At 45.0% G+C, this 13,525-nt stretch overlaps 1 protein-coding gene across 1 annotated transcript in view; it reads right to left on the bottom strand.

The window, feature by feature from the left end:
• TG (thyroglobulin) overlaps positions 1 to 13,525 on the bottom strand; it is a 279,014-nt gene that overhangs the window by 251,510 nt on the left and 13,979 nt on the right. Inside the window, exons 6-11 of the mRNA XM_054499133.2 lie at positions 12,851 to 12,957; positions 12,208 to 12,351; positions 11,821 to 12,006; positions 7,276 to 8,376; positions 6,257 to 6,841; positions 796 to 1,035 (exon numbers count right to left, since the gene is read on the bottom strand). Of these exons, the coding sequence (XP_054355108.2) occupies positions 796 to 1,035; positions 6,257 to 6,841; positions 7,276 to 8,376; positions 11,821 to 12,006; positions 12,208 to 12,351; positions 12,851 to 12,957 (2,363 nt within the window). The remainder of the gene's footprint in view (positions 1 to 795; positions 1,036 to 6,256; positions 6,842 to 7,275; positions 8,377 to 11,820; positions 12,007 to 12,207; positions 12,352 to 12,850; positions 12,958 to 13,525) is intronic.

The following is a 13,525-nucleotide window of genomic DNA, read 5'->3' as shown; positions in this document are numbered from 1 at the left end:
CTTTGGGAGGCCGAGGCAGATAGATCACTTGAAGTCACAGGTTCAAGACCAGCCTGGCCAACATGGTGAAATCCTGTCTCTACTAAAAATGTGCAAATATTAGCTGTGCATGGTGGCACACACCTGCAGTCCCAGCTACTCAGGTGGTTCAGGTGGGAGGATTACTTGAGTCCAGGAGTTCGAGGCTGTGGTGAGCTATGATTGTGCCACTGCACCCCAGCCTGGGTGACACAGCAAGACTCCGTCTCAAAAAAAAAAAAATAGCATATTGTTCAGCTGTTATTATAGACCAGAGGACTGCAAGCTCCCTGAGCTTATGCCTCTGTTGCCTGCAGGTAGTAATTCCTGCTTTTTGGAGTTACTCTTGGGATCAGATGAGATCAATGTGTCATAGTTCCTTAATATTGAGGCTTCCTCTCCCCTCCCGCTGTATGGTGTTCCTGAATCCCTGGAAATGGAGGGAAGCTTTGGAGCAGGCCATGAGGGGTGTTTGAGCATTCACGGGCTTGGGTCCCTCACATTTTAACAAGAATATTGGCTTTGTGGGAGCGGCAGGTGCCATCTGAAACCTGCCCTAGGATAGATTCGCTGGAGAATTAAGGAGCATTTTAGAGATGCGTGCAGCATTCCAGCTTTGACTGGTGCCCCCAAACCACTTTGCCTTTTCCTTCCCAAGAACCCATCAGTCTGGTAAAGCCAAACCACAAAGTCCTAAGGATGACTGAGGAGAGACGAATTTAAGCTCCTGCTTTTCCAAAGCGATGCAGTAAGAAAGCTGAAGGGCACCACACTCACTAGACTGAGCCGCCAGGCGAATGGCGTAATCACTCCCGCGCAGAAACTGCTCCGCGAAAGCCTCCCGGGGCGGGAAGAGCGGAGGAAGGCCGAGGTCCTCATTCCTCAGCCGGATTCCCTTGGCCACCAGGAAACTCTCCCCCGGAGGGAACCGAGAACTGTTGGAAGCTGAAACAATATCTTCCGTTTCCCTAATGAACTGCAGTACACGGAGCTTCGCTTCCTCACAGGAGCCAGGACCTAGGGGAATAAAAATAACACAGATGGACTCACTCACCACGTGGACCTCCCTCTGACTCCCATGAAGCATGTGTGCCCTCACACACACACATACACACCACACACACACACACCACACACATACACACCACCCCCCTACACCACACACACATACCACCCCCTCACACACACACATACATACCACACAACACACCGCACACATACACACCACCCCCATACTACACACATACACACCACACACATACACACACCACACCACACACATACACACACCACACCACACACATATACGCCACCCCCCCACACTACACACATACACACCCCACACACACCACACCACACACACACACACAACACCCCCCCACACTACACACATACACACCACAAACACACCACACACACATATACACACCATACACACAGTATGCACATACAGATCACATACACCACACGTACACATACACACACACCACCCCCACACACACCACACACATACACACCACACACATACACACACACCACATATACACACCACACACACTCACATACACACCACACACACACCACACTCACCACACACATACACACCACCCACACACCACACATACCACACACACACCACACATACACACACAGATACACACCACACACAGACACCCTCCACACATATACCACACACATACATGAACACCACACACATACACACACCACTCAGACACATCACACACCATACACACATACCACACACACACACCACACACCACCCACATACACACCATACACACAACCACACACATACACACCACACACAGTACACACACATCACACACAGTACACACACACCACACCACACACACATGCACACACGCACACCACACACACATACACCACATCACACACATACACACACACCACACACATAAACACACACACCACACTCATACACGTACCACACATACACACACAACACACACCTACGCACATACCACACACATAAACGCACACACCATACACCCATATAGAAATACACACACCCCATAAATGCACATCACACACACATACATAAACACCCACTACACCACACACATACACACACTACACAATACACACCCACACGTGAGCACATTTTTGCCTCAGCTGTTTCCTTCGCAGCAGCTCTTTCCACAACCTGGAATGTTCCTTGTTTTGCCTCCACACTCTCATTCAGTCACCATTTGTGGAGGACCCACTGCATAAGATGAGTAATAGCTCATACTCGCTCCATGCTGGGCATCATCCTGAGCACATCTACACAGACAATCTAATTGATGCAACAGTCCAATAAAATATTCTTATTCTCATGCTACAGATGAGAAACTGAGGCATGGAGAAGTCATATAATTTAAACAAGTTCCCAGCTAGCAAGTAGCTGATTCAGAATTTCAATCTAGACAGTCTCACTCTGGGAATAGTGACCTTGACTAGCTGTCTCTAATGAAGGACAGACAGATGATGGATGGATGGATGCATGGATAGATGGATGGATGGAGGGATGCATGGATAGATGGTTGGATGGATGGGTGGATATCTAAAGTTGAAGGGAGGCACTGTAGGTTAGCAGAGAGTTATTCCTGTGAAGAGGAAAGACTGTGGCACTCAAAGACCTTTGTGTTCAATTTTTTGGGTCATTTATTAGTTGTGCGACCATGGATAATGCACTTAACTTCTCTGAGCTTCAGCCTCCTGATCTGTGCAATGGGAAAAATTGGGGCATCTAGTCCACGGGGTTTTGTAATGAGTCTTTTAAGTGTTGCAGTTGAAGTGCTTGGCACAGCATCTGGCACATGCTGTCCTTGGCAGTGTCACTTAGCAAAATCCACCCTCGCCAAATTTACTTCAAACATCACATTGTGAATTCAACAGTGAGGGTGTCACTGGATTCTTTTGAGAACATGGGATCAACAGAAAACTTTGATTTCCAGAATTTGAAGTTATTGTTTTCTTGTTCAAAAGGATATTATCAAATAATTTATTCTATTAATCCCAGGGATTTTGCATCTCTGAAGCAAAAACTCACATTTAAAAACCTTGGCTTGCTCTACATTTCTTCCAGGATAAAGTGAAAATCTACAACTGGGCACATAAGATCTTTTAAAATATATCCCCAGCTGGATGCAGTGGTTCATGCCTGTAATCCTAGCACTTTGGGAGGCCAAGGCAGACAGATCACTTGAGCCCAGGAGTTCAAGACCAGCCTGGACAACATGGTAAAACCCCGTCTCTACAAGAAATGCAAAAATTAGCTGGGCATGATGGTGCATGCTTGTAGTCCCAGCTACTTAGAGGCTGAGGTGGGAGGATCGCGTGAGCCTGCAAGGTTGAGGCTGCAGTTAACTGAGATCATGCCACTGCACTCCAACATAGGCAACAGAGCAAGACCCTGTCTCAAAAATATTATAATCTGTTCCCAATTTACTATCCGCCTCCTCTTCTTTCATTCCCTCCTGCGTCCCCTCCCCTCCTACGTCTATAACCTTTTCTCCACCTCACTCACAGCTTCATTGACTCAGTGCATGCTATTTCCTCTGTCCCAAAGGGCCTGCCACATCTGTGCCTGGACAAATCCCTCTTAAGATTCATCCCAGTAGTTGGGGTCAAGCTAATCTTTACCCCAATCTTCAATGAGTTAGTAGCCCCTTTCTCTGAGCACCCTCCACTGCATTCTCCATGTACATTATCTCTGTTCCACCATTGCCATTTATTACTTTCCTGATAACATCCTTGGTTTCCCCACTGGTCTCTGAGCTTCTCAGAGCAGACACCATCCTTCACCTGACTGTCTTCCCATCATACAGTATGGTGCACACAGTAGGCAGTTCATAAACGCATATTAAATGAAGAAAGCAAAATTTCAAACAGGCCAGAGATAGCAATGCAGACTCAGACTCCTAGAGGCCCGAGCCATCACCCGTGTGGGTGACGCATGTAGGAAGTTATTGGTCCCTTCATTACTCACTATCAACTGTATTAATCCAACCATCACTTATTAAGTACTTCCTGTGTGCCAAGTCTAGCACTTTACATCTATTACCTTTTGTAATTCTTCCAACAAGCCTTTGAGGCAGTTATGTATCGTAACTCAGATTTTACAGATGACTCTAAGACTCAAAAGAGCCTCTCTTAGGTCACAGAGCAGTACATGGTAGAACCATGGTACAAGACAGCTACTGTTCTGTCCTTCAGGCCAGTCCTCCTCAAGCTTTTGGCTGCATTGAATTCCCCTGGGAATATTGTAGAAATGCAAGTTTTGATTCAATAGGTGGGGCCTGAGATCCTGAATCTTTAACGAGTTCCCAAGGTGAATGCCAATGCCGCTGGACCACACTTTGAGTATCAAACCCTTTCAATAGCATACCCTTATCAACAAAAGAGTTTGAATATGCACCCCCCCAAAAATGGGTATTTCTTTATAAGGCATGTATACATACTACTAAAATAATACACTACATGAAGATTTTTAACTGTTTCAGCTGTTAAACATTTAATTGCAAAAATGAAAATATTAATAGAAATGTGAAAGGAAGATAGGAAATACTGAATAGAGATGGAAGTTCTAACATTTTCTCCCTAATGGATCATCTTGTATCCAGTCTCTTGTTACTCAATTAAAAAAAAAAAAAAAAGGCCAATTACTCCAAGTCTAGTTCTAACACTCTATCCAGAATTCAGACTAAGGTAAGACTAGTCACTAAAGTAATCCCAGCACTTTGGGAGGCTGTGGCGGGTGGATCACCTGAGGTCAGGAGTTCAAGACCAGCCTGGCCAACATGGTGAAACCCCATCTCTACTAAAAATACAAAAAAAAAAAAATTAGCTGGGTGTGGTGGCAGGCACCTGTAATCCCAGTTACTTAGGAGACTGAGGCAGGACAATTGCTTGAACCTGGCAGGCGGAGGTTGCAGTGAGCCAAGATCGCTCCATTGCACTCCAGCCTGGGCAATAAGAGTGAAACTCAGTCTCAAAATAAAATAAAATAAAGTTACTAGGTACTTTTGGTATCAACAACTCACGCTCCTAAAATTGCATACAAATAGGACCAAATTTAGTCTTAGATAATTTAAAATTATAGGAATGTCCCCATGTAAGAGACCTGACCACTGGTATGGAGAATGATTCTACAAATACCACAAAAATAAATAAGACTTCTTATCTAACAGCCAGGCCAAGATCAATGTGTTAACCTTGAGGGTTCTATTGCTAGAACTTGACATTTGAATGGAGAATCCTTGCATTGTCATCTCTGGGCTGTTCAAAATGCCAAGGGTATTACTGTTCTCATCACATGGTACTTTCACCCGACATTTAAAAAACCCAGTTGCTGCTAAAGCCTAAAATTTGGCTAATATCAAAATAGTCTAATGGATTTTAACATTACTCAGGAAGGTCCACACAATATTAAACTTGCAAAGAATGAATTGAGAGATTTCACTGAACAGCTGTCATATCACCTATAATATTAGCAATGGCTGGTTAGAGAGATTTGGATTTGGTGATAACAGTGTTGAACATGTCTGATTGTTCTTTCAAACTGCTGGCACAGCTAAGGGGGATAAGGCATTTTAACTGAAACTCAGTGTCAGCTTCATTCTATTTATGGCTCGTATATCATAGCTTTCCCATAAGTCTACCTGCCACAAAGCTGAATGTATAGACCTCAATTAGCGGCTCTCCAATCAGCCCCTTAGTTAAATCCTTCCAAATCAATTAAAGCCACTTCAGGTGGCACTCTCCTGAGATCTGCGCATTTAGCAGCATTCTGTGCAAGTAGCAGGTTCACTGTAATACTCATTGGTCAATTAAAAGGTACACCTAACATAGGAGCGATTACCAAACATTAACCATAGGAGGACAAGGGCCAGGTCATCTCCACTTTCATAGCCTTCATCAGCTCTAAGATGAAGATGCTTTGCACACAGAAGACATCCAGTAAAAATCTAAGACACTGATTGAAGTAATCAATTATATGGAAGTTTTAAAATATGCTGTATCAATCTTGCCAACACCTGACTGTGTTGATACAGGGAAGTCCCTTCCCCTCTGTGAGCCTTGGTTTTCTCAGCCATCTCTAAACTCCATTCTAGCTTTGACACTCAATACCCTCCCACTAGACATCCTTTTTTTATATGTTACACACACACACACACACACACACACATTTAACTCTTCATATGCGTTAGCTCACATGTTGGGAGCTTGCTTGGCTCAGCCCGCGTTCCTTCCAGTTCCTGGCCAGCCTCATCCACACACCAGCAGTTCCGAAGGTCGAAATGTGCCAAAAGAGTGCTGAAGTCTGAGTAGGACCCCGGGTATTGGCTGAGTTGGCCATTTAAGATCTGCCAGAAGAGGTAGGGCTCCAGGAGGACATTCTCCCTGGGCTGGGGCCGTTTCCCTTCCAGTGCTGCTAGTGGGACATCTTGCAGAGAAGGGTATTGTGACAGCACCGGGAAGACACCTTGCTGGCCAGCTTCATACAGACTTTGAATAAAGAAACTGAAGTTTCCGGAAGCTGCTTCTCTGTAGCTCATGATCTTCACTAGCAGCTTGGCAGGCGTCAGATCCTGGCCCTTGTTCTGAGCCTCCCATCGTTGGTACCACTCGAAGACCTGCTCAGGAGGCCCATCGCATTGCACTTGTCTCCACTGCCCATCGGGACTGCACTGTGGGATGTAGGTGTCGGAAAGGGTGGGTAGCATGCTGGAGTTAGAGAGCAGGGCCTGCACCGTCCTGAGGAGAGCTTGCTCAGCCTGTAATTGACAGGGTGTGGGGCCTGGGGAGGAACAATGAGCAGGTGTTTCAGTTTAAGAAATTTAACAAACTGGAAATACCAAGATAAAACCACTTAACTGTCCAAACTCCGTCTAAAACCTTATATAGCCATAGAAATACCATGAAGCTTAAATTTGTAAATAATATCTAGATAGGCATTGCCCCATGACTAAATCAGCACCATTGACATCAGTTGGTGGTCAGCACTGCAGAAATGTGGCAGTTCTTTAAGGTTAAACAAATCTCCCTATTTACTCCTAGGTCTAATTAACATTATCTAGGCATTCCTGGATAATTTTTAATATAAGCAGTCAATTTTGTCCTTAACTGAAGTGTAAGCATTGGCCAGGAGTGGATTTCTATTACTGTACTGCATTGGGTCAGGTCCTAAAGAGAGACTAGGGAACCTACAGATTGAATACCCAACAGACTTACATTTCTTGGGCTTCCCTATTGCACTTCGAGTTCCAGGAATGGCCTGACCCTCAGCATCAACACAGTAGCACTCTGAGTTGAAGCACTGGACAGGCAGGAAATGTCCCTCACTAGTACAGGCAGGGACAAACAAGCTGGAGCCAGCAGGCTGGCTGCCCATGAGGCTTTGCATGCGAGCCCTTTGCTTTTCACAGTCTGTGGGGCACCTCGGCTGTCCACCTCTGACTCTTGAGCCTGGAAGCTCTTTGCCCCAGGAATTCACACACCAGCAGTCTCCGGCAAAGCACTGGACATCCTCATAGCTTCCTTCTGTCGTGCATGATGGGACAAATAGCCTTTCAGGTGTCTGCTCACAGGTCTGGGAGCTGAGCACCATTTCCATCACATCACCTAAATCTCTTGCCACATCTTCAGGCACAGAGATAGCATGTTGCAAGAAGAGAAGGAATTCTGGAAGCTCCAGGAGAGAAGCAAGGAATTTAAGGGCGTTTTGGTTCTCTCGTAGGTTAATTTCAAAGCCAAAGCTGCCCACCGTTGGCTTATTCATAGTACCATCCTTCTTAGCAGCTTCAGCGGTTCCTGTGGAAGAATTTGAATCTAATCCCACAGAGAGTGGCTTGGCCAAATCTTCTTGTCTCCCTCCATTCAAGAAGCTTGCAAGACCAAGTTGCTGGAAAAATTGACTGAAGTTAAATGTGCCTCTTGTGCCAAGGGCTCCAGACAAGTTAAACTGGCCAACATTCACCAAAAATTTCCCTCCAAAAAGGTTTTGCTGGAGTCTCTTTGGGTTGGTGGTAAACTGAAGGGCAAGACGAGCCAGCCCTCGGGAGGGAAAAATTGCTCGGATGGCTTCTTTGAGAAGACTTTCTGAGACAGAAAACTGTTGGCTCTGTCCCTCCACCATTGGGTGGAGAAGCCCAGAGTCCACAAAGAGCTCCTTGATCGTGGGTGGGCAGGATGTGGCAAATCTGGCTACTCTTGGAGAGGCCCATCTTTTCTCTGGGGAAGAGAACAGGTCGTGCTGGCTGAAGTAGCCTGAGGTCCCAAAGTAGAGTCTCGACAAGGCCTGCTGCCTTTTGGAGGCACAAGATTGGCCTTCAGCTGCATGAGACAAAGTGAAATGGGAGAAAAGGTTTTAATGTCACAAGCAATCCTGAGACAGCTCCTCAGATCTTTTAGGTAGTAAGAAGCCAGAACGTTCAATGAAGGACACCTATGTTAGAAACCACTTTCTTCTCTGTGTCATTTTATTTTTTCCTTTCCCCTGAGCTGCCTTTGTGGGGCCATTTTGGAGGTGTGACTTTTCCAGTTGGCATGACCACTCCCCCAGCTCTAACTAGAGGTTGATCCCTTCTAAGGCAAGTCTTGAAAATACTGGCTCACTTTCTGAAAATCTGACCTCACTTGCCAATGGTACTCAGGTGAATAGTGTCCCCCCCACACACACAGACATGATGTTCATGTCTACAGGGAACCTCAGAATGTGATTTAGAAATAGGGTCTTTGCAGATGTCACCAAGTTAAGATGATGTCATACTGGATTGGGGGGGCTCTAAATCCAATGACTGATGTCCTTATAAGAAGGTCATGTAAAGAAACAAAGATGCACACAGGGAAGAAGGCTGTGTGCAGACAGAGGCACAGATTGGAGGGAGGCAGCCACAAGCCAAAGACACCAGGGATTGCCAGCAACCACCAGAAACCAGGGAGGGACAAGGAAGAATTCTGTCATAGAACCTTCAGGGAGAGCATGGCCCTGCCCACACCTTGATTTCAGACTTCTGGCCTCCAGAACTAGGAGGGAATAAATTTCTGTTGTTTTAAACCACCTGGTTTGTGGTGACTTGTTGTGGCAGCTCTGGGAGACTAGTACACCACACATTCCTATGTGTATTTAATGAAATGTTGTCTTCCAGCATTCTCTCGTTGGAATTCTCAATAGACTTTAATGCCTCACTATGTGCTTTTAGTATGGCTAATTCCTCCTTGGGAGTAGTCTTTTCTAGGCTAGCTATGGTCTCCTTGAGGGCAAGAACCATATCTGAAATGCTGTTAAGTGGTTCCTATGATAAGAAATATTTTCCTGTATTGTAATATATATTATAATATAGGAAATATAATACTTCCTATAATATAAAACAATAATGCCTACTCAGTGTACACACTTAGAACATTCTTTGGCTTCTTGACCTTTCCTAGAAATTACTAATTTAACAGTGATCAGCTCAGCCAACTCTTTGCATGGTCAAGTCATTCTATCTGAACATCCTAGGCTGACTGTGGCCACATTAAGAGAAAAAAAATGTAAAATTCAAACACCAAGGAGCTGTCTCAGTTACATAGGTGGATGTAAGTAAGCTCCATTTTTCTCCATAAAATCATAACTCTTACCTTTTAACCACCACGCCCCCCCCAACTTTTAAAAAATATTTTTTTCCTCTTGATTCACACAAATGCCAAAAAGAAAGTCAGCCAATTTCCTTCTGTAACCAGGCAACAGAGAAAGAACTGGAAAATGTGGTGGGAGGGGAGAGATTGGCAGCATCAGAGCACGTAACATCCCTCAATGAGGCCATGGCCTTTTTTAACGGATATTACAGGAAGGTATGGCAGAAATAAAGTTTACTGCTTTGCTTAGTCTTCTTCCAAATTAAGAGCTTACCCTTTCCCTTTCCATCCATTTGTTATGTAGTGTTACCAAAGCAAGGAAATTCAATTACTGTTTCCATGTGGCATTTATTTCCACAGAAATAGGACCTGATATACCAGACAGAACAAGTGAAAATACATAATCTATTTGTGCACTTGATAGAGCCATTTATGGTCTTTAATTTGGAAAGCCATAGTTCTTCATTTCCACCTGGAAGTTGGATGGCATAACATTCTCTAGGTTTTAGTAGAAATGAAATGTGATTGTAAATACTTTCAAGAAAGTGTCTCCAAATTTTCTTTTTCGACATTCTCACACTTAGCAGATAGAATATAACCACACACCATGAAGAATATTCAAAAGGTTAAGTTGGACAAATGCAATGATTTAGCAGGAATTATTGAATGAATGTTAATATATATATTGAAGCTGTAAAAAACCCTGCATTGGTGTATCACTATTCCAAATCTTTTAAAATCTACCCAGCATCCCCAAGTTGGAAGCCTAGGAATGCTCCTGGTTCTTCCCTTCCTCATCATAACATCCTTCAAAATTTCACCAGGAGGAGAAAATGGGGTCTGGCTGGAATGCCTAATAAGAGTTCTCACTGTCTCCCACTGTTTCTGCTTTAATGTTGGCCCCATACTGGGTTGAATAGTGTCCCTCAAAATTCATGCTCTTCCCAGAACCACAGAATGTGACCTTATTCGGCAGGAAGGTCATTGTAGATGGGATTAGTTAAGATGATGTCTGACTGGATCAAGTGGAGCCTTAACCCAACATGACTGGTCTCCTTGTAAGAAGAGGAGAAGACTCACAGACAGACACAGAGGGAAGATGGCTATGTGGCAATGGAGGCAAAGACTACAGTAATGCTCCCCTAAACCAAACAATGCACAGATTGCTGGCAGCCACAACAAGCTAGGAAGAGGAAAGAAAGGATCCTCCCCTAGAGCTTTCAGAGGGAGCACGGCCCCGGCTGACACCCTGATTTTGGACTTCCAACCTCCAGAACAGAGACAGTACATTTCAGTTGCTCTCAGATGCCCACTTTGTGGTGATTTATTACCATAGCCCTAGAAAATTAATACAGACCCCATCATCTCTGGAACATGGCAATGACCTTCGAATTAGCCCCGTTGCCTCCAGACTAGTGCTCCTTTGAGTCTCTCCTCCAGAATTTCTTTGCCTTACATGCAAAATCCACAATGATACTGTCCAACTTAAAACCTTTCACTGTCTTCACCTGACCTCCAGGATGAAGCCCCCAAGCCTTTGTTAGGATAACAAAGACCTCATTGTCTTACCCCTGCCTTTCTTCAGAGTCCGGAGCACCTCCCTATTCATACTCCAGCAATTTTTTTATCTATCCTTCTTGCAGATTAGATGATTATTGGCATATCAATGCCTATTATTCTGTCCTTCTAATTTTGCTTCTCCTGCTCTCTATATAGAGAACACCTTTCCTTACTCCTCTCCTTCAGGAAACATCTTAGAAGATTCTGATCAAGTATGGCCTCTTCCATGCATTCTTCCTAAATGCCTCCTTCCCATACCTGCTACAAGATCGAATGCCCACCTCACCATGCTCCTTTAGTTACGTGCATGCTCCTGTCTCATGGCACATGGGAACTCAATTCTCTTTTATTTTTCTTCATCTATGAGCCCCCTAATATTCCCTGAGCTCCCTGAAAATGCAACGAGGTCTGACACAAGATGAGAAACATGTTGGAAGTTAATGATGATAAACTGGTTCTCAGACAGGTTGAGCTTGAAGGGCCAGTGGGGCACACCAGAAGGCAGTTGAATTAATGGGGTTCAGAGAGGTTGGTCTGGAGGACCGCTAAAGTAATATGATCCGAGGCCGAAAGAGGAAGCCCCCAGAGGAAACCCACCACAAGATGGCGGCTCCCCTTGCTGCCGAGTTCCATGCATTTCCTTCCCCTGGGCGTCCACACACCAGCAGGGCCCTTCCATCTGGCACTGCACCGCCTGATAGTCTCCATTTTGGTGGCAGCTTGGAACATAGGGGTGACCAAAGCTGGTTGCCGTAAACCGCTCCACTTCACATTTTGTGGGGCCTAGAGGAAATCCACACAGTAAAGAAGACAGTGTCAACAATGCTTGGTGTCTTCACAGCATGCACTGCTGCTGGCTCTTAACGATTCTTTTCATCTCTGCCCTCACTTTGGTGGAGCAGCCACACACACCATAGCGACTTTGAAATCCAAGAGGCGTCCTCCTAATGGAAACACGCACATTGTTGGCAGTTTATTACTTACATCGGAATCTGCCAGAGATGAGTGATTGAACTGCGAGGAACCGTCTCTGCAGTATCCGGTACAGGGTGGTTTCAGTGAAGGTGGAAGGAAGGTCCAGGCCAGCAAAAATGGTGTCATAAATTTCATCCAGTAACAACTCCAAACCTGAGCAAAGACAGCAAGACTTTCAGAGATGGTCTCATTCAGAAAAGAAGCCCTGACCTTGTTGTGCAAACAGATACTGAGAGAGAGTGCCTTCACCAGCATCATTAGGCAATAAGTCTGAACAACAATTTAACAGTTTCCAAAGTCAGAGCTGCTGTGGATGGTTGTGCAGGTTGTTCATAGGAACAAAGGAGCAGTGCTTATAGAATAAGAGATTAAATCCATCCTGTGCTCCACTCGCCAATTTCGGGGCTGCATCTGCCCAGAGCGGGGCACTTCTTTCCAGTGTGCACAAAGGCACTACGTGGGCCAGCAGCAGCTGCATTCACCATACTGCAAGATGACAGTTTGCTAAGGTTGTGTCCTCCTCAGTGCCCACAGCAGCCTGGCAGGGGGCAGGCAGTCACTCTAGCTGTGCTTTACAAGCAATGTTATCCAGGCTTTCAGACCTGAGGAATAACACTCCCTCCCTTCAGATCATCTGAGGGGTGTCACTCACCTGTCTCAGCCAGTTCCCGCCCTTGGCTGTCAGCACAGTGGCAATACCCAGATACCTCAGGGAACCTCCTCTGGAAGGAACTGAAGGTCACAAATGCATCTGGAAACCTTGGAGAGAATAAGATTTACGGTCACCATTCATAAAGGCAAGTCATCACAAGCTTTTCCTGTAGAAATAAATGTGGCCAAGTCCACGCCTAGTGAAAAGGAATGTCTACTTTCTTATCACATGACAGTTGCTTCATGCTTCCTGCAGTAAATGCATTTCCTTTACAAATTAGTTTAACCTGGCTGGAACCAGGCTGGACCTTGTAAAATAAAGCTGTGCATAGCTGTCGCCTACTAATTAGCTGTTTTCCTCACTTATGGCATTTGACCAATTTATGCCCATGCGTTTGTCTCATAGGGCAAGGCAGAAAGCAGTCAAGGAAAATCACATTAACTGGTTCCTTTCCTGGAATACAGCTCTCGAGACTAAAGGCCAAGTCTGCTTTACAAACATATGGTACATTGGAGATGATCTCACTTTGGGAGATCAAATGACTTCAGGCCCCTTTACAACTTTTCAAAAGCTTGAAAAGAAGCCAGCTGCCACCACAGGAAATCCTTAAGAAGGAAATGTATCCAGTCCCATAGTTGAAAAAAAACACAAATCAATACAGCATCACTAACAAGG

Source organism: Pongo pygmaeus, chromosome 7, assembly GCF_028885625.2.
Source record: "Pongo pygmaeus isolate AG05252 chromosome 7, NHGRI_mPonPyg2-v2.0_pri, whole genome shotgun sequence".
NCBI classification, from domain to species: domain Eukaryota; kingdom Metazoa; phylum Chordata; class Mammalia; order Primates; family Hominidae; genus Pongo; species Pongo pygmaeus.
Note: the sequence above shows the minus strand (reverse complement) of the source record. Positions and strands in the feature narration are given on the sequence as shown.